The sequence below is a fragment of the Zootermopsis nevadensis genome, unplaced genomic scaffold (assembly GCF_977971745.1).
Source record: "Zootermopsis nevadensis isolate Lab colony 2312 unplaced genomic scaffold, Znev_1.0 Znev_ptg000032l, whole genome shotgun sequence".
NCBI lineage: Eukaryota > Metazoa > Arthropoda > Insecta > Blattodea > Termopsidae > Zootermopsis > Zootermopsis nevadensis.
Genome location: NW_028259164.1, coordinates 792,919 through 815,884, shown reverse-complemented (window position 1 = coordinate 815,884; position 22,966 = coordinate 792,919). Strand labels below are relative to the sequence as shown.

Sequence of the window (22,966 nt, the reverse complement as noted above, 5' to 3'; positions counted from 1 at the left end):
ACTTGCCTTGTCACTGCTATGAACGACTAAACCAGTCGACCGACTTTCGTGAAACATTTTTCCACCGGGGGTCATCCGGCCTTGGACGTTTTAATTTTCCTGCAATCGGTAGCAAGAACATGGCGAATCCTAAAATTAAGAACAGTAAAAATAATTGAAAAATTGTCAGATTTTTAAGGCAGTATTTTGTAAAACTTCGAGGTTTAATTTAAATATATCTGTTGAGCAGTTAACATAGGTAAGTTAAAATCATATTTAAACGATGTATTTCAATTGGCGTTTTGGTAGTAACAGATGTTAACAACATTTAATACGGCTACATGCAACATACAAGTTTCAGATGCATCTCCTCTGCATTTTTATATCCTGTTTATATTAGATTCATCTTAATACAGTTTATATTGTCCCATTTATGCCTAGGATTCTGAAGTGGTCTCTATAATTTTTTTCCGACCAAAAAATGTACCTGCATTTTTATCGTCCCGATGCGTGCTATAAGTTCCACCCATCTCATAATCCTTCGTTTGATCAGACTGGCGACAAGTTTATTTAATGAATAATGCAGATTTAATGTTCCTCACAATTCTATGATCTATTTTTTAAAATGTCTCTCTGTTTTACATTTTTTTTTAGATTTAGAAATAAGTCGTTCTTGAGACTGATAGTCTATTAGGTAGTCGATAAATTTTCCGCCTTTTATGGACACAACCAGTCCGCCACTGGACTCTGAAGTGTCACCTTTAATGAAATATCATATGAAACCCCCATATTTGGGACTGACACCCACATGGAACCAGTGTGGATGACGTTGTTACCAGTCTCCCAGCCAGTGAAATGCTGTACGCCAATATGGACCAAATTTAGTTAGTTAGCTGTCTTTTCGAAGTCTTCTTTCAAACACAGCTCTAAAATGAAGATAGACATTTAGGAAATACTGTCTCATTTTCAGTGACAAACACTCTGCAATCCATGGTTCCCTTCTGGGTTGTGACACCGTGTAAACATGCAGAAGATAGAGAAAATGTCTCTCTCTCCCCGAAACTTTGGTAAACACTTACAAATGCACAAGACCGCCACGAACATCTTCACCACCTTTCAGAACCTCGCGTCTCAAAAACAACTTGTCGTTTTTGCAGATTCACAATGCCAGCAGTATGGAGAGGTGAACCAGCTGGGAGGAGTGTTTGTGAACGGGCGTCCTCTACCGAACGCCGTTCGCCTACGCATCGTAGAATTGGCTCAACTTGGGATCAGACCTTGTGACATATCGAGACAACTCCGGGTTTCGCACGGATGCGTTTCCAAAATCCTGGCCCGATATCACGAGACAGGGTCAATTTTACCCGGAGCCATCGGAGGGAGCAAACCTCGGGTTACGACGCCGAAGGTAGTGGGATACATCAAGGAACTTAAGCAGAAGGACCCTGGTATTTTCGCCTGGGAGATCCGGGATAGACTTTTGTCAGACGGTGTTTGTGACAAATACAACGTTCCTTCTGTAAGCTCCATTAGTCGAATTCTGAGGAATAAGATCGGTACCCTGCTTCATCATCACTCTGGTGCAGTACACCATCCTCACCTGTACAACTCAATCTACCCGACATACCCTTATCCGACGGCGGCAGGAGCCGTGACCCACCAAGGGGTGGCTAACAAGCTGCCAGGGGTCTGTTCATCCCCGTCGCCTCCAGGGTCGCACTGTATGGCACCCCCCAGAGGACCTCCCGCCCAATGCTGGCCGAGTTCCCATTCCGTGTCGGACATTCTAGCGAACGCTCATCACCACGCCGCGGCAGCTGCGGCAGCTGCCGGGTTTCGAACCACGGTCCAGCACTCCGGAGTAAACTCAGCGTCCGATCCATCGGCCGCAGCTGCTGCTCAGAACTACAATTATTATCACATGTACCTGCAGGGCTGCAACGCGAATGGAAACGTCCACAATTCGGCGGCTCTCGCAGTTATGAACGGCCATCATAGCTTGTCCAGTCAGGCCACGACTTTATAGCCGGTGGATCAGTGGTATTTGTTCGCAAGGGCAGAACGTCGCTTTGGAAGTTAATTGACTGTTTAATTAGTTGTATGTTTCGATGCATTTTAAATAATATTCAGGTTATAATAATTTTTGTTTGTACTCGTTGCTTATAGGCCTATATATAGGCAATGTTCTACGTGTGTTTTGATATAAAATAGGCCGATTATATTTATGTTTTAAATATTATTTTCACAAAGCGGAGTCATTTATGTAAAAAATTAGGTGTTAGAAGTTGGTCTTTGATAATGTTCATCTAACAGGTGCTTTTCTAACACACCCAATAACAAATTGAAGTAATGAGATTTACGAAAATGCGCCTATTAGCTTCTTCATCTGTCCGTCTATCCGCAAAAAAAAAAAAAAAATCGAGACTGGCTGAATGGATTTTGATGAAATTTGGTATTAGGCAGTTCTACTGAAATGTGTTGACACGTTCAAAATTTAGTTGAAACTGCAAAATAATAACAGGCAATGAGGAGCTGACGCGCGTGGAATTGACTGGGTGGGGAATCCCACCCGGAGGAACCCCAAACGCGCATTTGGGTCTAGCGTTCAGTCTTCCATGATGACGTCACCACCAAGACAGCCACAAATTCTGAAGCATGAATTTTTTTTCCTTACGTAAGTCTACACGTGTTACCCCCTCTTTTCTTAGGCAATCTGTTAAAATAACAGATTACATATTTTTTAAAAGTTGTTCGGATCCCGTCCAAATTGAAAATAAGGATAAATTTCGTTTAAAATTACTACCTAAAACAACCAGCTTCATCACTGACCAGCAAATTTATCAAGCTTCGAATTTAATTAAAAGAAATTAGTGCTTGTGGGGAATTAAGCCCCAGAATTGTATTATGCCCATACGCTGTTGTTTATGTGAATGATCAAAACTCTATTAAGTCGGACATTAAAGATAATCTATAATAATTTCTGATTCCAAATAAAAATGATATAAATATGATGTAGGTAGACTTTAAAACAGTTACGTATGGGCTTATGATAATCTGCAGGGTAGCCTACATCGCTGTTTTGCGGGTCCAGCTCGTGGGATTTGTCATCATTATACCCTACTCGCATCTTAAATATTATGTGTGGGATCCCATACAGATCTGGAGCTCTAAAAGAATTCATGTCATTATTTCTTCATGCCTTAAATGCTACATATCAAGAGTCTGACTTTTCTCGATTATCCGATCTCCATTTGGAATTCTAGAATAGTTTCCGGGCACTTTACACGTTAAAAAGAACATCGGCGAATACGAATTACAATTAAAACGAGGAACTTGACCGAAGTTTCTATGGCATATTTTCTATAGATCGAGGTGAAATGTCACTTGAGTCTTGTGACTTAATACGTCATTAATACGATCATTGAAAAGGCAAATGTCCTCCTGCGTGTTGAATAGACCTAAGTTAATTTTCACTGTGCGTTTTACATCGTAGTTAGTATTAATAGTTGAGGACAAGAATTGTTTTTAGCTTTTCACGCCGTCTATTATGAAGTTTGCTGTCTTTTAAGATGTTGAACCGTCTAGACTGATCGATATTGACCGACGTTTCAGACGATCTTACTGATTTTGTTATCAGGGTGATGAATCTTGATGTTGGAGGCACCAGACCTATATAAGGGAATGAGAAAAATACCCATGTTTCCCCGCTACCAAATGTTTTGATGCACGTCAAACCTAAATTAAACTGTGGATTGATTGTTTGTGCTCTAAATATTATTCCTATGTCGACGAGGACATTCGAGTGAAGTATCCCGCTGTTAATTGAACCAATAAAATATTAATGCGGTTCATTTGTTAAGGCATAGTGAGTTGATGTTGCTTTTTAAAATGGTTTGTGTTGGCCAATATGTATCTCTAGGATTTAATAATTTCGTCATTGAACATGGCATGGAGATTACACAATTTAAAGACTCGAAAATATATTTTTTTTTTTATAATCTGTAGATGCTTTTTTTTAATTCGGACACGTACGATTGTTAGAATGGTTAAAATAGGTTTATGGATTTTGCACGTCGTGAGATATTCCAAACTGATTGCTGTCTGTTACTCAGGTGAAAATGTTTTACTTGTCTGAGGTTTAATTCACAATGAATAAAATCCTGGGTAATATTTTCTTATAATTACTCTATAGTAATTAACGGAAGCTGTTACTTTCACTTATTAAGTCTCTTCAGTTAAATTACTTTACTATTGGGCGTATTTTAAAGTATATAATTTAGCGCAGAGTTAGTAATAGCCAAACTCTGAAACTGGAGTTTCAGTCATAATAATTTATTCTCTAGCTGAACATAATGTCTGTATCGACTTTCACGTAGTAATTTATGTGAATGATAGCGGAAAATAATTTGAAATTGCTAACCGGAACAGCCTCAAATATTTTCTAAGCGAACGCAGAAGAATTATGTGTACAAAGTGTGTATGTGTGAGCGAGTGTGTTGAGCTGAATTTGTGCTTACGTGTGTGGTTTACGTCAAGGAGTTAACTGTGTCAGTGAAACATGAAACGTGAGAAATTGTTATAACTTGTTTTTCTTTGTTTCATTTCTTAATATTACTTTTCTAAATATGTAAATAAAAGGTTATTATACATATGATATTTTATTTATTTAATTTGAGATTTATAATTAGATAAAAAATATGATTACTGTGACAGAACTAAGCTCTGTTGGTTGTGTGACTGGTATTTCTCTGGTTTACCAAAATGGAGGAATGAATATATTATTATCACGTTCATCTATTATCACAGTAAGATAATTCTTAACTTGTAAACTACATACAAGGCTCCCTTGTTGCGAATAAAACTGATCGAAGCTTCTCCCAACCTATAAAAGTGACTTAAAATGTATTTCGCACAAAAAATAACGACTAATTAATTTTCAATATATTCATGAAATACCTTTTCTGTTAATTTTTGTGTTAGTAGTTTGTTTTATTTGCTTTAATTTTTACATGTCATAATTAGGTAATTATAAGCCACGGTGGTCTAGCGGTTAGAACGCTGGCCTTGTAATCCTGGGACCTCGGGTTTGATTCCCGGCGGTGCCAGAATTTATAACTTGTGTTGGGCAAGGCCGTGGTCTAGGCAACACGGAGTTTTCCTCCGTGGCATCCCAACAATTACTCCATTCACACACACAGAAGAAGGCAATGGCAAACCACTTCTGGATCATCTGCCAAGAACGTATATGAACAGGCCCCAGTCCGAGAAAAGGATGGAAGGATCCTGTTCATATGGACCTGTCGTCAGACAGAACACTAAATAAATAAATAAATAATAAAATTAGGTCATTAGCTACCCAACAACATTCTAATTGTTTTTAGTGATCTCTGCTCCTACAGCTAAAAACACTCCTTTAAACGTGCGTGCATTTTAGCCAAAGTTTCACTTCCTTCTCGTAACATGCTTTTCTTTTTATCAAGAGCTCTGGACGTGGTTTTCCTTTCCAAAGCAAACGATTCTGCGTCGCAATGCTTAGGACAGCAATTTTGAAAGCGACCTGCACATGCTTGCACGAATACAGAAACTTGACACGTTACCCAGAATGCATTACGAAGAAACACTTGGGCAAAGGGCAAAGGTCATTAGGAAGTGCCAATTTGTGTGCAGTCCCCCCCCCCCCATGTGATTCAAAATATTTCATGTGAACAAGACCTAGAAATAACCAACGAGCAGCGTTAAAACTATTTCGAATGACCTCGCACATGAGGTTTTAGACCTTAGGACTAATTCATATTATCTTGTACACTATAGACCAGTCGCATTCAACCTTTTTTGTTCGCGTACCCCCAGATATAATTTCTCTTCAACTTTGTACCCCCAAAGTTGTTGGTGTATAATTAAAGTTATACATATTATATAATCTACATCTAAAATAAATTAAATAAATTACATTACTGATTATTCAGTGTTTATCATAAAATAATATATATATTTTTTTTGGAATTTCACGTACCTCCTAAGATGTCTTCGCGTACCCCCAGATATAATTTCTCTTCAACTTTGTACCCCCAAAGTTGTTGGTGTATAATTCAAGTTATACATATTATATAATCTACATTTAAAATAAATTAAATAAATTACATTACTGATTATTCATTTTTTATCATAAAATAATATTTTTTTTAAATTTCACGTACCCCTAAGATGTCTTCGCGTACCCCCGGGGGTACGCGTACCCCAAGTTGAATACCACTGCTATAGATCAAAACGTTCAAGTCATGAGATCTAAGCAACGTGTATTAATTACGCAGGGTCTCTTTAATTCTTTAAAGCCGAAGATCGGCTAAATATCCTTTATAAACTTCTTTGTAAAGTTTAAATTGTGGATTTGCATGTTCGCTTATGGGTCTAGAACGGATACGAGGAATTATTATTCGTCTTAAACATTTGATATTCACCTAATTGTTGTCTGTTTGTTTGAATATTTAAATTGAATTGGGGAAAATTCAAGATTTTAACTTTTTCATAATCTTGTTGGTTACCGACGTTTCATATTTCATAAAGCGATAATGGAGGCAGCAATCACCTCTGAAACGTCGATAAATTTCTACCACACTGCAGGGGGTCATCTTGAGACATGATAATGAGATAGATGTTGTGGATTATCGTTAATTACCCGATGATAACCTTGTGCCTTTGTGGTGATGGATCATTCCATCCAGGTAAGCTTAATATCTCCGCCCACTTCGTAATTAATTTTGCTAGTAAGTAAAACATTTGCCTTTTAACAGAGCAAGCTGAGGTTATAAAGATTGCATTGAGAGTGCATGTAGCACGCGTGATGGAGATTGAAATTCGTACAAATTTTAGTTGTAAACTGTTGGGAAGGGACCACTCGGAGGACGTAGGCATAGATGGGGTGATAATATTAAAATGGATGTTGGGAATTTGTGTGAGAGATTGTGGACTGGGTTCATTTATCTGAGGATAGAATCTAGTGGCTCGCTGTTGCCTACACAGCTCTATCTAGTGGGCCCAACTGTGTAGGAACCTGAAGACGGAGATAGAGTCCCATCTCCGAAACGTCGTTTTACGTTTTATATTTACTAGACGATGGATAATATCCAAGAAAGGTCCGGAGATAGGGATTAGCTCTATCTAGTGGGCCCAACTGTGTAGGAACCTGAAGACGGAGATAGAGTCCCATCTCCGAAACGTCGTTTTACGTTTTATATTTACTAGACGATGGATAATATCCAAGAGGTCCGGAGATACGGATTAGCTCTATCTAGTGGGCCCAACTGTGTAGGAACCTGAAGACGGAGATAGAGTCCCATCTCCGAAACGTCGTTTTACGTTTTATATTTACTAGAAAAGGTCCGGAGATAGGGATTAGCTCTATCTAGTGGGCCCAACTGTGTAGGAACCTGAAGACGGAGATAGAGTCCCATCTCCGAAACGTCGTTTTACGTTTTATATTTACTAGACGATGGATAATATCCAAGAAAATTTTTATTCAATTGACTCTTCACCATCGTCAAGAAGTTTTAGATTTTATATGAGTTTAAGATATTTTGGCATGATATTTTTCACAAATAAATGTGTTTGTATTTTGTTTTACAAGTCATTTTTTATTTTGTTATATAAAGTAATTGAAACTGAACGGCTTGTATGCTGCACAATTCTTGTACAAAACTTTCTGTTGTGCTTTTAAAGGGCCAGGGGGTTGCAATCAGAGACTTTGTGGGGTACAAAGTTTTCTTTCCATCTGATCGTGAAGTGTGATGATGATGTTTTTGAAGTTAGTTCGCCAGCACGTGTAAATCTCGCGTCTGCGAACTTCAAAAGCAATACCGCTTAGTACATCTTTCCCTTGCATTTTCATTTTTTTTTTTTTGCAGAACTCTTTTAAGTATTAACGCAAGATGAAAGACGTTTCTTTATGTGAATACACTTACAGCCTTGTACATATGCTGGCCCGTGTTACCGTTTTGTCTGTCAACTGGAATCACTGCGTTGTTTTTTTATCTGAGCGGTTTGTTTCAACAGGAACTTCCTGTATTAAAGCACAGAATCTGTCAGATGTGATTCATGACTTCTCTTCTGGCGGCTTCCCTCAACTTGGCATTCTCAATGACTCGCTGTGTTTGAGGCTACCCCAAAACAGAAGGCGGAGTCTATGTTTAGTGACGTCATACCAGTATTATATACAACGCCCCTTAATTTACATACAATTTTTATCAAAACAAATGAATTTTTGACTAGGTCCAATCATCGTAAGTAACAGAAGAATTCTATTAATACCAAAAAAACAAAATGTAGACTTATCGGTAAACTATGTGCTTTGGGACAGATGGATATCGTTTACACACGGAATCCAAACACGACGTTCTATAAAATAGAGTAATTCTGTGACTATCTGAGCTACTATCAGCTTCTACATAATGAATTCGCTCCGTGGAGTAAACGTTTGGCCCCGATGCGATAACGAGAATTAGCAACGCTTTGAAGAAGCTGTTACACGTGGAGAAAGGACTTCAAGCCTTGAAGAAAGAAAGAAACATGGCAGACCATAGGCGGGCAGTTGAAAAGAGAGATATAATATAATAGTCCGAAGTGTTGTCGCCGACATTCGGCGGCTAAACCTAATTAACTTGCAGCAAACAGTCGGCATCACACTTTGAAACTGGAACACCACAAAAACTGTTTTCCAATTACCCCTGCAATGTGGTGACCCTCTAGAAGAAGGGGGCGCAGACAGGACTCGACAGCAGCGAGCTCCTTTGCGTTTGGTCTTGGCGTGAACACGATATAAGTCCCCAGCAGTTCCTAATACCTAAGACCCTCCTAACTTTTCCCCTCAAAATGATTTTCACGTGAGAAAAAGAAACCTTAAAGATTGTGTCGTCATCAAACTTAATTCTGTAACCTTCATTAATTGAGGTTGCTAACCGACATATTGGCTCAAAGTAACGTCGCGACCGAGTGATTGGAATTGTTGCTTCGTATTCGGGAGTCCTCGAGTTCAAATATCGATCCGTAGACCAACTAGTTTTGACGTAAATACGTCTATATTTTAGGGTCAGTGTCATTCGGCAAAAATGTGTTACGAAAAATTATTTTTTTATTATTATTAGTGTTCTGTCTGACGACAGGTCCATATGAACAGGATCCTTCCATCCTTTTCTCGGACTGGGACCTGTTCATATACGTTCTTGGCAGATGATCCAGAAGTGGTTTGCCATTGCCTTCTTCTGTGTGTGAATGGAGTAATTGTTGGGATGCCACGGAGAAAGCGGGGAAGCCCCCGGAGGAAAACTCCGTGTTGCCTAGACCACGGCCTTGCCCAACACAAGTTATAAATTCGGGCACTACTCGGCATTATTGTTACCTAGGAAACGTTACCTTACCTTACATTTCATTACATTACATTAAAATATATTACTTTACATTCATCTACCACAGACCCATCTTAAGCGTAACTAATTCAAGTTAAATAAGCAATGTCTTAATCAAACTTATCACAATTGTAAAGCATGTATAAAGGAAATATTTAGAATAAAGCCAATATATAAACTTCCTTTCCGTATAGACGTATTTACGTCAAATTCTCCGGAACCGTGGTTCCACTATCACTGTTTCTTCAGTCGTTACATATTTCGCTTCATATGGCATAGTTTCTTAGGTCTATCATCATATCAGTTATCCGTATACTGAATCAGCGATGTATTCTCTCGAACATGTCGTATGTTCGTTTCACAGACGTTTTTAGAGGTGTGAAAACTTCTTTTCCCCCCCGCCTGTATGCGCTAGGATTCGTTTTATAGCCTGTGGTTTCAAACTACGTATTCCGAGCTGCTGAAGGCCAGAAACCCTCGTTATGAAATTTGCAGGACGGTAATCTTTTGTCGGCGACTTAAAACGATGCTGAATTGTACCACATGTGCGTTACTGCTAAGCCTTCCGGTGGCCTTAGTAATCACTTTTGACGATATGAAATTTTCTGTTTGAGTTGGACTAAATATCGAGGGAGAATTGTGTTTCTTGAGAGGCTGATTTAATAAACTCTGTTTACTGACTGTAGTGTTAACGTCTTGTAAGAGACAGTTTCACATTTTGATCAAGACAAGAAAATCTGAAGGAAAGAGACCACTTTGGAGACCTAAACATAGATGTGAGGTTGACATTATCATGGATATTAAGTAAACATCGTATGAGAATAGGATTTATCTTACTAAAGACCATGTCCAGTCTCTTGTTAACACCTTAATAAGCCTTAAAGCCAGTTAACTAACCTCTTGTATTTTTTTATTCATTTATTTAGTGTTCTGTCTGACGACAGGTCCATATGAACAGGATCCTTCCATCCTTTTCTCGGACTGGGACCTGTTCATATACGTTCTTGGCAGATGATCCAGAAGTGGTTTGCCATTGCCTTCTTCTGTGTGTGAATGGAGTAATTGTTGCCACGGAGAAACCGGGGAAGCCCCCGGAGGAAAACTCCGTGTTGCCTAGACCACGGCCTTGCCCAACACAAGTTATAAATTCAGGCACCGCCGGGAATCGAACCCGAGACCCCCAGGATTACAAGGCCAGCGTTCTAACCGCTAGACCACCGTGGCTATGCAACCTCTTGTATGGCATCGTTATCTTAAAATTAAGATACAGTGAGTATTTTAGAATAGACAGTGTTCATCTCGTTGCAGGTCTACACAAGTTATTGCATGTGTTGAATAATCTGTGCTGTTTGAAACTACGTTGTTCTCTGAACAATCAGCCACCTATGAACAAATGAAACGTCAGAAAAGAGGTAAATTTTCATCCTTGATTTTTCGAAACAATTGACTGTCAGCGAACTGTTATTTATTTATCTGTGGAATCACTGCCCATTAGAATGTCTAGGCGGATTAATACAAAAGTATAGATCGAATGAGATTGTTGCACTTTTCAGCTCTGCCGTTGTTTATTAGGTGCATGGTCGATGTTATTTCTCCGCTTGAAGGCCAATGGATGCTGTAATCTCATTAGACCGAGTCGAAGCATTATATCAGTCTGTGATAACCCCAAAACAGACATCGGAGGCGACGCACGATCGCTGGAAGAATAAGGATCAGCTTAGCTTAGTTGAAGTTAGGCGTAGCTAACGCGAAGGTACCTTGACCCGAGTAGTTCAAGTTCGCTGTGTCGTGTGTGCTTTCCCCGTCCAAACCCCTAGTCGAAAAGCGAACTGTTAAATTCCATTGGCTTGTTATGGTACAGGCAAGTGGATCGAAACTCAGACTCAACACAGTCTTTGTTTGCCAGCCTGTGCCTTCTTAATTTTATTAAGAATTTATTTATTTAGTGTTCTGTCTGACGACAGGTCCATATGAACAGGATCCTTCCATCCTTTTCTCGGACTGGGACCTGTTCATATACGTTCTTGGCAGATGATCCAGAAGTGGTTTGCCATTGCCTTCTTCTGTGTGTGAATGGAGTAATTATTGGGATGCCACGGAGGAAAACTCCGTGTTGCCTAGACCATGGCCTTGCCCAACACAAGTTATAAATTCGGGCACCGCCGGGAATCGAACCCGAGACCCCAGGATTACAAGGCCAGCGTTCTAACCTCTAGACCACCGTGGCTCTATTAAGTCATTAAATTCTACAACACAAAATTGTCACCATTCAATTGGTTGGTCCAATATAACAGAAGCATGATTCTTACTTTGCAGCGTATATTTTACATAAATATTTACTTTTCAGTCCATAATTTTTTAGAGATACATACTGTCTCCACCAGCAATGTGTCTCTGAAACGTCGGTCAGTACTTACCACGCTATATGGCGAAATATTCCAGAAGACAGCCAACTTTAAATCATCGCTGTCGGAATGTGAATTCTTACAAGTAGACTAGCCTTTCGGCTAGTGTCGAATGATATTTGAGGAAAGGATTTGGAAGACGGCCGTGGTGGACTGTGTTAAACCCCATGCTATCACTTTACAGGGAAAAACTGAGGAGAAACTCGAAAAATATTATGTATAACCCAGCTTAGATTCGAACAGGTCATCTCCGATAAAAGCCAAGGGCTACACAAAATTATTTCGTATGTTATTATGATTATGATACCTTCCTTCCCAGTCCTTGCCGGTAGCGATGAGACATGGCTGCTGATGAACGTGGTAAGTGAACTGTAAGAACATATTTGTATAGCATTCCTACAGCAAATACGTTAAGCAAAACACCTCACCATATCATACTGCCATATTATTCTTTCTGCGGTCGAATTAATACAGTATTTTCGTTTATGGACACTGCATACGAAATCGTGTCTTTCTGCCGCAAATGTATGTTCGAGAATACTTTATCTCGTCCTTGACACTTCTTATCATTGTATACTCCATCCTTCTGACACGTGAATAACATTTAACTCCGCGTACGAGATTCTTAATGAAAGCCGTGTATAAATACATATAATTGATAGTGTTTTCAAATATTATCATCTCCACCCCATTCCCCCCTCCAAAAAGATGCATCACAACCATGAAAAATGACGAAGAAAATAGTTTCGTTAATATTTAATGTGAGTGACATGTTAAGAAAAGTACGACAGGTCTACACGATTTATGATTGGAGCCCAAATTTTAGATAAATAGGCCTAAAACAAAACTTGGAAAGAGCTGTCTGTTATATTTTAACGTGTGTCCGAAAGATGGCAGCATTAATTGAAAGTAGCAAAGTTGTTTCTCCTACCATCTCTCTTCAAAATTTTAAACTATCGATTTAATATGTAAATTTTTGCTGATTTAATCCGGCAGTTGTTACGCACTAAGTGGAATTAAATATTAAATTATAAAATTATTAACAGGGTTTTTGTATACTATGTAGTCCATAGTGATTTTCGTTTGTTTAATATCGATATATTTTCTTCGCCTGTAGACAGCGCTGTATGGTTTGAGCAGTGTCAGGTCGATGTCAAGAGTCGAAAAGGAGGTGGGAGTTGTGTATGTTTACGTATTTGGCTATCTGTGAGAAATGGTAAATTATGAGATTATATGTGTTTGAACATTGATTCATAATTGTTGTATTAAGCGTCATGAATAATTTGGTTTTAATGTTTGTGTTAACAGATTCGATTCATCCTTATCCAGAATCGAGCTGGAAAAACTAGACTAGCGAAATGGTATATGAATTTTGATGATGATGAAAAGCAGAAACTAATTGAAGAAGTGCATGCAGTTGTGACTGTCAGAGATGCCAAACATACAAATTTTGTAGAGGTATGAAGCTGAGTGTATTGATTTCAATGAATAGACCAAATGCAGCATATAACTGTTGGTAATCTTGTTGAGTTGGTTTTTGGTTCAGACAATCACTGTAGAGCTTCGTCGCTATATTTATTACTGTATTTGAGAAAATACTATTGTAGTACCTCAAAATACACTACCACTACTCCCTTTCATACCAGCAACTTATTTATCACAATTTTGTTAGTTGGTTGTACATAACCTATTAGTTGGTGAACATTTAATAACCTTAATTGGGTGGAGTAGGCTTTTAAACCGGTGTTACACGGCTCTCTCCTGTCTGTACTGTATTTCTATCTCACACACAGGTTATGGTCTGTGGACAGATGCTACCATACAGAAGTTGTGTTTGAGCATCATTGTTCTTAATTAACTATGTTATGTGTTCTTAATTAACTATGTTATGTGACAATAGTTTTTGCAATTGGCCACAGTAATAAAAACTTTGCTTTGATGATATTGTATGTTACTACTGTAAAATGTAGATGTAACCCACTGTCCTTCTAGACTTTTCCCAATTACCATATAGGCCAGGCTTGATGAACCATTGGCATTAATGCCAAGTAAGTCCACCAGATGATACTGAATATCATGGACAGTTGGCACAACTTATTATTAGTAAGTTACTTTTGATGTAAATTTGTCACAAGTCAGTAAGAAGGTTTGTGATTCCTCTTGTGTGCCAGCCCTGCTGCCTTCTCAGTGAGAACTTTTGATGTAAGGAAGGATTGTGGTCACTGTCATTTTTCTGCCTGGTTGATGTATGTCAATATGCAATTTGATTTTAAGTCCGTAACATAGTAATTATATCTGTTTTCAGTTCCGGAACTTCAAGATTGTATACCGAAGATATGCAGGTCTATATTTCTGTATCTGTGTGGATGTTAATGACAATAATTTATGTTATCTTGAAGCGATACACAATTTTGTTGAAGTCTTGAATGAATATTTTCACAATGTGTGTGAACTTGATTTGGTATTCAATTTCTACAAGGCAAGTATTTAATTGTTTACTGTCCAGATACAATGATTATTAATTTTCTGCAATTTTTCATTAATTATGATGTATTCTATTACAGGTTTATACTGTTGTAGATGAGATGTTTCTTGCTGGAGAGATCAGAGAAACAAGTCAAACGAAAGTTTTGAAACAACTCCTTATGTTGAACTCCTTAGAATAGTATTTTTATATTCTGAAGAAAATAATATTCTCACTATGAGATGTGTATGATATTGTTAATGTTGGTATATTCTGTGAAGAATCATGTCCATCAAACATAGCGTTATGACTTGTAACTACCCCTTATTAATTCTGACATTCCAGTTTTAGTGTTTACTACTTATTAACAACTTTTTTGAAACATCTCCATAATATTGTGTGATGATAATGAGGGTTCCATATTAGAACAATGTAAAAGTTTGTATGAACCAATAATTTCTAAGATGGAGCCCAGTAAAAGTTTGTGTGTGAATATTCTGTTAAATTGATAGATGATAGTATTTGAGAATAAAAGCACTCTCAGTTATGAAGAAACAAAAATGAGTGCTCGTGTACTGCTTGAAGATGTTGCGAGTAGAATGTATTGCAACACAGTCATCTTTGTATCTTTTCCACAAGTCCTCTTGATATTCAGTCCTGCCACATAAACAGTTCCTTTCCTTCCCGAGATGGCCCCAAATATAAAAATTAATTTGCTGCATTCTTTGTTGAGCATACATGTGATAACAAGAAAACTTTCATGCATAATGAAATGTGGTAGAAATCTTACATTTGAGTGTACTTATCACTTTAATCATTTGCTTTTTTAATCCATTGTTATTGTTTTCTGGTATACTTTATGTTTTAGAATTTAGTGCATAATAGGTATTGAAAATAATCATATGATAATGTCAGGAGAAAGAGAATTTAAATAGTGGAGTGAGATTGAGGTGCTTACTGATGTCAGTGTTGGTTTTAAGACGAACATCATTGTACAGAGAAATATAATGAAAGTAGAGTAACAGAAAGAATAATGTATATGTATACTATATAACCTAGTATTGTCAGGTATTGAAACTACATAATGCAGTGGCCATTTGTGTTAGATGTATTTGAATGATTTGCTATATGATAATATTTCAATTACTTTGTAATAACAAAAATGTTGAATTTAGTGACCTTTAATTTTATGTACTTTGTTGTTAATCCCCTTCGTACCCCAAAGGAATGCGTTTTCGTCTCAGTGAAACAGAATGTTAACGATAATATTTTCCTACCGCTTTAAAAGCGACTTTTGGATGCGGTCTGATATTAATTTGACTAATGTAATCAATCAGTTGTGTTGAATTTTGATATTAAATTTGTTCAAACTCCAAGAAAATTATGTTACACGTATGTGTAGACATCTGTCTACGAAAATACATGTACATGGTTAAATAATAATAAGAAGGTCCATTTGTGTGACTTTGGTTTCTTGGCTCATCTGTGGACAACGTAATGTTGGTATTATTTGTGATTTGGGTTACCTGTGGTAATGAGCTTGTGTTTCAAGATGGAAGAGTGCGATGTGTGAAGTGTATAGGTCTTACGAAAACGAATCTTTAATTTCGGGATGGATGTAATAGAAGAAGGACGTTCACGGCTCATATTAAAAGAAAATGGCGTCCTAAATGTAATAATATTTTGAGAAACTTTTTTTTGTGAATTTTTATGGTAGTGTAATTATTTAACATAACCTAATTGTACTGGAAGGGGGTATGTACTAGAATTCTGTCAGCACATGGTACATTTCTTTAATTTATTAACTTCATAATTAGATATCGGCTTGCGATTTGTATGTGGTGGAAGTTGCATACCTATAATAAGTATACACAAAATATGGAAATTGTATTATATAGACCTTAAGATTCTGTTATAATAGTGATTATATAAATGTGATTATATGAGAACAGGTTTTCAGGCTGTGAAAATATTGATAGTTATTGTGTGGGTCATGAGACTGTAGTCTTCCAGGAAGTTTTCACAATTTTGAGGGAACATCACCTCATGAAAATAGATTGTGTTCTTATGACGTGTTGCCTGCTGAAGATTGCAGGATGTCATGATCAAGAAGACGGCACAGAAATGTAATTTTGATAGATGTTCTACATTTGGAAAGTTCTTGAGGTTTTTCTCTGGTTCTTTTTAGGCAGAAGAATCAGACTATCCTGGAAGCTATACCATTGATGATATATGGAGCCATGAAAAGTTCAAGAAAGTGAGTTGGTGATCTATCTGAAAATGGCCATTCTCAAATGAGCCTATTGATATTAGTAGTGTCATGAAAATAGTGTTAATCATCTTTTAAATTACAAACAAATTCATTTTCAGGTTTTTATGGTGAAAATAGTTAAGTACAATGAAACAGAAATGGAATTTGACTTGATTGGAATACATGCAGCAATAGCAAATGCTTTTAGAAGACTTCTTATTTCAGAGGTAAACTGCTTTCATGTATTTATTACTTTTTGCAGTTGTATCAGATACTAATTATAGAAAAATCTAATGTTACTGTTGGTCTGGTAGTAATGCCATATAATTTGTGAATTTCCATCATGTTGTTTGTTTGCCTCATGTATTTATTGTGCTACCCTAGGTTCCTAGCATGGCCATAGAGAAGGTATTTGTTTATATCAACACATCTCTATTGCAAGACGAGGTGTTGGCTCACAGGTTGGGTCTTATTCCGCTAAAAGCTGATCCACGGTTATTTGAATATAGACAACCAGGTGAATATACATAATGCAATTCAGCTTTGCTTTCTTTAGACTTAATCTGCCCTTCTGTATTCCAAAAATGAAACTTACATTTTGGGAGCTGGCTTTGCTTGTATCATCAGGCGAAAGTACCTATTCTGTTGGTTCTGGTATAATCCACAGATTGGAATTAGCCCAGTTTAATAATATTTACTGAGTTTATGTAATTAAAAGGTAATTTGTTTCTTTTCTACATTTTGTAAGAGTTCTACAGACTTTTTTACTTATTTGACAACTAAATAATATTCATATTAAAATTATTTTAGGTGATACAGATGGAACAGAACAAGACACTTTGGAATTTCAGTTGAAGGTAAAATGCACCTGGAATCCAAATGCACCAAAGGATTCCACAAGCCCTGATGATCTATATAAGGATCATAAAAGTAAGTTTTTCTTTCATCTTTGTGTCATAATCTTATAAAACATACTTTAATGCATCATAATGCAACACAGAACAAGTAAAAGCAACAAGATTTGATCATCTGTTATTTTGTGTAAAATCCAGGTTGATGCTTTTAGTCAGTGCTTGATTTATCTCAACAGAAGAAATGTGCACAGATATCATGGAAAATGTTCTGGCAAATAACACTTAACATGGCTGAGATAAAAAAAAATAATCACAAAGGATGACAGATTATTTTATGTTGAGAGTAATTTGTAGTGAGGACCTTTGGTTTCATGAGACTCTGATGATGGATATTTAAAATCAGCATATAATTATTATAGTAATTTTAATAAAATTAAATGGCCATTGTTATGTGATGTGTGAACTGAAATGAGAGAGTGATAGCAGGGAATATAAAGAAGGTGATAAAGAAAGGGAAGATAGAATGTGAGAGATGAAGCTACGAAAGAAATCGTCCTGCACTGAATTTCAGTGGACTTTTTACTGGCCTGTTCATATTATGAACACTGTATTAATAATTACACATCACTTTAAAAATAGGTTAGGTTAAGTTAGCTTAGGTTATCTTAAATTAGGTTAAGTTAATGTGTGTGGATAAATGACATATACTTTAAAGTTATCATACTTTATTTCAATAAATGACAAATTATTATATGCCAATCCAACTCCAGATATTTGACTCCCCCGTTTTGTGTCCCGATAACCCACAAGTACCAAAGCATCTTATGGCGATGTTACATTTTGCAGTATACACGAAACATATGAAGTGGTTGCCGATTGGAGGTCAGGGTGACATATACAAGAAGAGAGATGTTGGACCCGTACATGACGATATTCTGATCAGTAAGATGAGACCAGGACATGAATTGGAACTGAACCTTCATGCTGTTAAAGGCATTGGCAAGGACCATGCAAAATTCTCTCCTGTTGGTAATTATTATTTATTCTTTCATGTAATAATCTTTCGAAGTCAAATCTGCTTTAACAAACAATAATTCTTCATATTGTATTTATGTTTTGTGCGAGTATAACCGTAAACAGCGTTAACCAGTTGATGTTTGTAATGGTGAAGTGTTGTGTTTTCTTTGAGGTACGGACTGAATTCTTAAATAATTACTCAGATGAGTTTCGGCTTCAGAAGGTTAAATTGTGGTCGGTGTTAAGAGGTTTCTTTGCAAAGGCTAAGGACATGATAACATGAGACAGTGCCAATTTAAGTTACATGAACCAGGTAAATAAGTAAAGGTATTTTGTTATGTTATGTCATGTCTATTTTTCTGTTTTAACCCAATGTGTAAAATGTTGCAGCTACTGCATTCTATAGGCTTCTGCCAGAAATAATCCTTACCCGAGATGTGGAGGGTGAGGAGGCTGAGAGGTTACAGAAGTGTTTTTCTCCCGGAGTTATCGGTATTGAAGAATCTGAGTATGGTAAGTGTACTTCAGTTTTTTTGTATATTTTTTAGACCTTACACTGACTTGTTGATTAATCACAAATCTTGATTTATGATCCGTGTGGATTGAAGTATTATTTGTTTTTTTATCGGACTCCTGAATAAAGAAACGGTATGTAAAATTTTGTGTTTTGTTCAATGAATATAATATTGTTCATCGTAATCTTATCATCCTTCAACAGGGCTTTAATAAATTTTGAGGCGCATTAAATTTTTCTGTTAAAATTCGTTTAATGTTAATAGGAAGTAACGAGTGGCTTACTTTTACATTTGATGCAGTTTTTGGATTATGGACTTTGTGAGGAGTAATGGGGTCCGCAGTGGCTGCACGGTCTGAGGCGTGGGCCTTGTGCCGCTTGGTCGCTGGGACCGTGGGTTCGATTCCCACTCAAGCCATGGATGTTTGTCCGCGTTTTTCTGTGTTGTGCTGTCCTGTGTACAGGTAGAGGCCTTGCGACGGGCCGATCCCTCGTCCGAGGAGTCCTACCAAAATGTCTATAGGTCAAGCCAACGAAAAGCTGGGACCCGCAGTGCTCAGGCACTTGAAGAACGGGTCGTTCCCAGTATCAGATACAGGCAAGAGAATGAAACAGCAGCTTTTAGAATTTGGTGAATAGCGGACTGTCTCGTGAAACATGTTAATGTAGTAGAATGCGAAGTGCCAAGCGGACTTTCCTTCGGGGATATGATAATACAGTGCCTCGACTTACCGAGAGAAGATTTATTAGAAGAATCGTGCGAATAAAGAAGCAGGGCGGACGACGCTGATTGTGCGCCATTTGCCGAGAGCGTGTTAAGAAGGACGTAACAGTCTTGCGATACTAGGCTCTTATCTTGAATACTTCCAGGACGACCGCTTTGTTAGTAAGGTAATATAAATCACTTTCTTGTAATATGAAGGTATTATAGGGCTTGCCTTCGACGTTTGAACTAAATATAATTTAAATTGTAGAACTTTGTCATTTCAGTCTACCCATATTTATTTATTTATTTTAAATAATGATCCTTCTTCTCTCTCTTTTTTTTTACCATCGGGTCTGAGCCGACCCCTGGTGACATTATGAACAAGTTCCCTCTGTTCATATATGATCTTGGCAGATGATCCAGAAGTGGTTTGCCATTGCCTTCTTCTGTGTGTAAATGGAGTAATTGTTGGGATGCCACGGAGAAACCGGGGAAGCCCCCGGAGGAAAACTCCGTGTTGCCTAGACCACGGCCTTGCCCAACACAAGTTATAAATTCGGGCACCACCAGGAATCGAACCCGGGACCCCCAGGATTAAAAGCCCAGCGTTCTCACCGCTTGACCTTCTTAATTACGCATGCCTTATTCTCTTTCAAAATTTTCAGGTTATATTATTTCTTGTTCATAATGGGACATTTGCTACTTGTTTTAATGCAATTTTTCAAGTTGACATGTTAACGTGTCGAGATATGAATATTAACGTAACTGGATCGCAAATTGATGATTGAAATAATTGATTTTTTACTGTGGCACTGTGTTTTCCTGACGTAATTTTAGAAATACGTGTTCATGCTGTAAAATTTGAATGCCATTTCAGGTATAAAGAGAGCCAAAGTTTTGGACGCGAGGTACGACACTTGCAGCAGAAATGTTTACCGATATGAAGACCTCAGAGACGCTGTTAAGATGGGCAGAATCAAGAATCATTTTATTTGTAAGAACGATTTTTCGAAACGGACGTTTATAAAATATTTGTAATCTCTTATTTTAATGTTCCGACGTCTTTCTCTTCAATTTTACTCGGCCGATTTTACTTTTTCAGTCACCATCGAATCAGTAGGAGCGTTGCCACCAGACGTCCTCTTTATTGAGGCCGTGAAACTGTTAAAGATAAAATGTCGAACTTTCCTGGACGAGTTGAACCACGTTTGATGCAGACCTGTTGAAGAAAGAATCTGTTACATGAAGAATTGATGGAAGAAATGACATTTTTTTTATATATTTTCTGTAGATTTATTTTACTAAGAATAAGATTTGTTTAAGTAGTCTGTAAAATAAATTCTGAAGATGGCAGTTTCTTTCGAGGCTTAGGCTGTTGGTAATAAAACAGCTGTGGTTATTATTCTGTTATTCCAGTCATCCTTCCTGAACATAATCCACTTGACATACTGCGTCCATCATCAGGATTAAATTACCCTCATCACCCTGATGATGGAGTCAGTAAACTCCTCTGAAACATTGGGTGATATATACCAGACTTAGCCGTCTTCTGGGTTGTAGCGTCTTGCGGCTTTGGACTCTGCTGTGAAAACCTCAAATCCTGCTTAATTAGAGTAATTTATGTAATTATGAAGCAAAATAATACATTGAATAACAATGAAACAGTGGCTCAAGACGCAGCAGTGACCTCAGTCACAGTACAACGACCTTAATGATATAATATGAAGAACATTTCGAATGCCAGTGTACTCCAAAGAGTACATATTTTCAAATATTGTTTCTTAACGTACGCTATAATGGAAGGTTTTTCGAATAAATGTTACAGGTTAAGGTAAGAAAACTTAACGTGATAGTACGCAAGCAGAACTTAACTTTCTGAATGCACTTTTAATGTAAACAGGAAACAGTCAAAGTAGAACTGCAATTTTTTTAAAAAATCTTTACAAAACTACATGCCAGCTTGCCTTAAATATTTTATGACGTGTTCAGCATCGCTGGCTTCGTGCTATGGAGAATTTATAGCGCATAAATAAATTGTATTCGAACGAAAAATTCGTCGTATCTCTCGACGCCATTGATTGTGCACCCCTACACCAGGGAATGAACTTGACTTCCCAGAAGCCCCTTCCCATTCGCGACAATGACCGCGAAAACCTATCAGAACCGTGACGCAATTCCATAGCAGGAGGCCAGGTATTGGCAATATGTGACTTGCCTAATGATGTTTCCATTGTTTCATGCAAGTGGGTGTCACGAACACGTGAAGAGACAATGTCAAGGTCTCAGACAGGCCTGCCTTATCGTCGGCCGCCGTGGATAAAGGGACCGGTTTACCTGTAATCTGATCATCCCTCTATACTCCCCCCCCCCCCCCCCGATTGGCACTTCCATTCGCGTCATAGGCTTATTCAGTGCATCATTCTCTGCTATAAGGGATTGGTAAGTTCGTTCGTACTCAGATTTACGCTAATTATTCCGCTTTTAATTTATCTATAACATTCATTCAGCCATTTAAAGACTAGTACTAAGGTGCATTTTGAGCTATCAGCTTTAAGAAATGTAATACGGCATTTCGTATTTAATTTGATCTCTGTAAACGTCGATTATTATAGCAAATAACGCTAACCAATCGATCTTTGTAGTGGTGAAATGTTTTCTTTGAGGTACGGTCTGGATTAATGATTATCGTTTGGACGAATTTCGGCTTCAAAAAGGTTTAAAATAGACGCAGATGAACATTTAAAGCGAAATAGTAACTATATAACACGTGTTTTATGAAACAGAAATTTTGTATTTTATCTTGATTTTCAGGATAAGACCGATTATTTCTGTAAACTACATTAACCTATTCATCTTTGCGATAGATATGCGTTGTGTTTTCTTTGAGGTAGGAAATGGATTTTTGAATGTTATGTAGATAAGTCTCAGCTTTAAAGGGTGTTTTAACGGAGGTCTACGCAGCCACTCAGGTTAGTGGAGTGTTACTGTCGTGGTAAGAGCAATTTTCAGGGCTGATCGTGTCTGTCAGTCCATCCGCGTGTTTCAACTCGTTCATCGCCCTGTTTATGGAGGCAGCAGGTACCTCTGAATCGTTGGAAAACTTCTACCAGACCACGAGAACCTCAAATCTTGATATGAAGATGTTCACAAAGAATGAGTAGGTAAGGATTAGGGAGGAGGGTGTTGTGATGTATTTGAAGGTACTGTTCGGGTATCCGGGTGAAATTCAAGTAAATACTCCAGGGCTGTTGACCTTGGAATAAGCCTTCGAATGTTTTTCTACATTACGCGAAAATAAAGTATCGTTGTGCCTGCAGTCTTCCGCATGACGTCTGTGTACATACATGTGTTTGATGACGTTGGTATTGTGATGCTAAT

The 22,966-nt window shown here is 37.7% G+C and overlaps 3 protein-coding genes and 1 long non-coding RNA gene across 4 annotated transcripts in view; 3 read left to right on the top strand and 1 right to left on the bottom strand.

Annotated features, from left to right (window-relative positions):
• Positions 1 to 4,631, top strand: part of LOC110831680 (paired box pox-meso) — a 34,975-nt gene extending 30,344 nt beyond the window's left edge. Inside the window, exon 2 of the mRNA XM_022067945.2 lies at positions 1,137 to 4,631. Within this exon, the coding sequence (XP_021923637.2) occupies positions 1,137 to 2,005 (869 nt within the window). The 3' untranslated portion in view covers positions 2,006 to 4,631. The remainder of the gene's footprint in view (positions 1 to 1,136) is intronic.
• A 6,194-nt stretch (positions 4,632 to 10,825) lies between these two features.
• LOC110831673 (uncharacterized) lies at positions 10,826 to 12,183 on the bottom strand. The gene is made up of 2 exons (XR_002543658.2): positions 12,090 to 12,183; positions 10,826 to 11,074 (listed from the first exon to the last, which is right to left on the bottom strand). It is a non-coding gene; the product is annotated as an uncharacterized LOC110831673 (long non-coding RNA).
• Positions 12,184 to 12,746: 563 nt separating this feature from the next.
• On the top strand, positions 12,747 to 15,431 carry AP-2sigma (adaptor protein complex 2, sigma subunit). The gene is made up of 4 exons (XM_022067936.2): positions 12,747 to 12,998; positions 13,091 to 13,240; positions 14,088 to 14,261; positions 14,347 to 15,431. Exons 1-4 carry the CDS (start codon positions 12,996 to 12,998, stop codon positions 14,446 to 14,448), a joined length of 429 nt encoding a protein of 142 aa, XP_021923628.1. The 5' UTR covers positions 12,747 to 12,995; the 3' UTR covers positions 14,449 to 15,431.
• A 329-nt stretch (positions 15,432 to 15,760) lies between these two features.
• On the top strand, positions 15,761 to 20,990 carry Polr1C (RNA polymerase I and III subunit C). The gene is made up of 9 exons (XM_022067929.2): positions 15,761 to 15,918; positions 16,435 to 16,503; positions 16,617 to 16,724; positions 16,882 to 17,014; positions 17,308 to 17,427; positions 18,198 to 18,380; positions 18,759 to 18,881; positions 20,466 to 20,582; positions 20,691 to 20,990. Exons 1-9 carry the CDS (start codon positions 15,859 to 15,861, stop codon positions 20,798 to 20,800), a joined length of 1,023 nt encoding a protein of 340 aa, XP_021923621.1. The 5' UTR covers positions 15,761 to 15,858; the 3' UTR covers positions 20,801 to 20,990.
• The last annotated feature ends 1,976 nt before the right edge of the window (positions 20,991 to 22,966 follow it).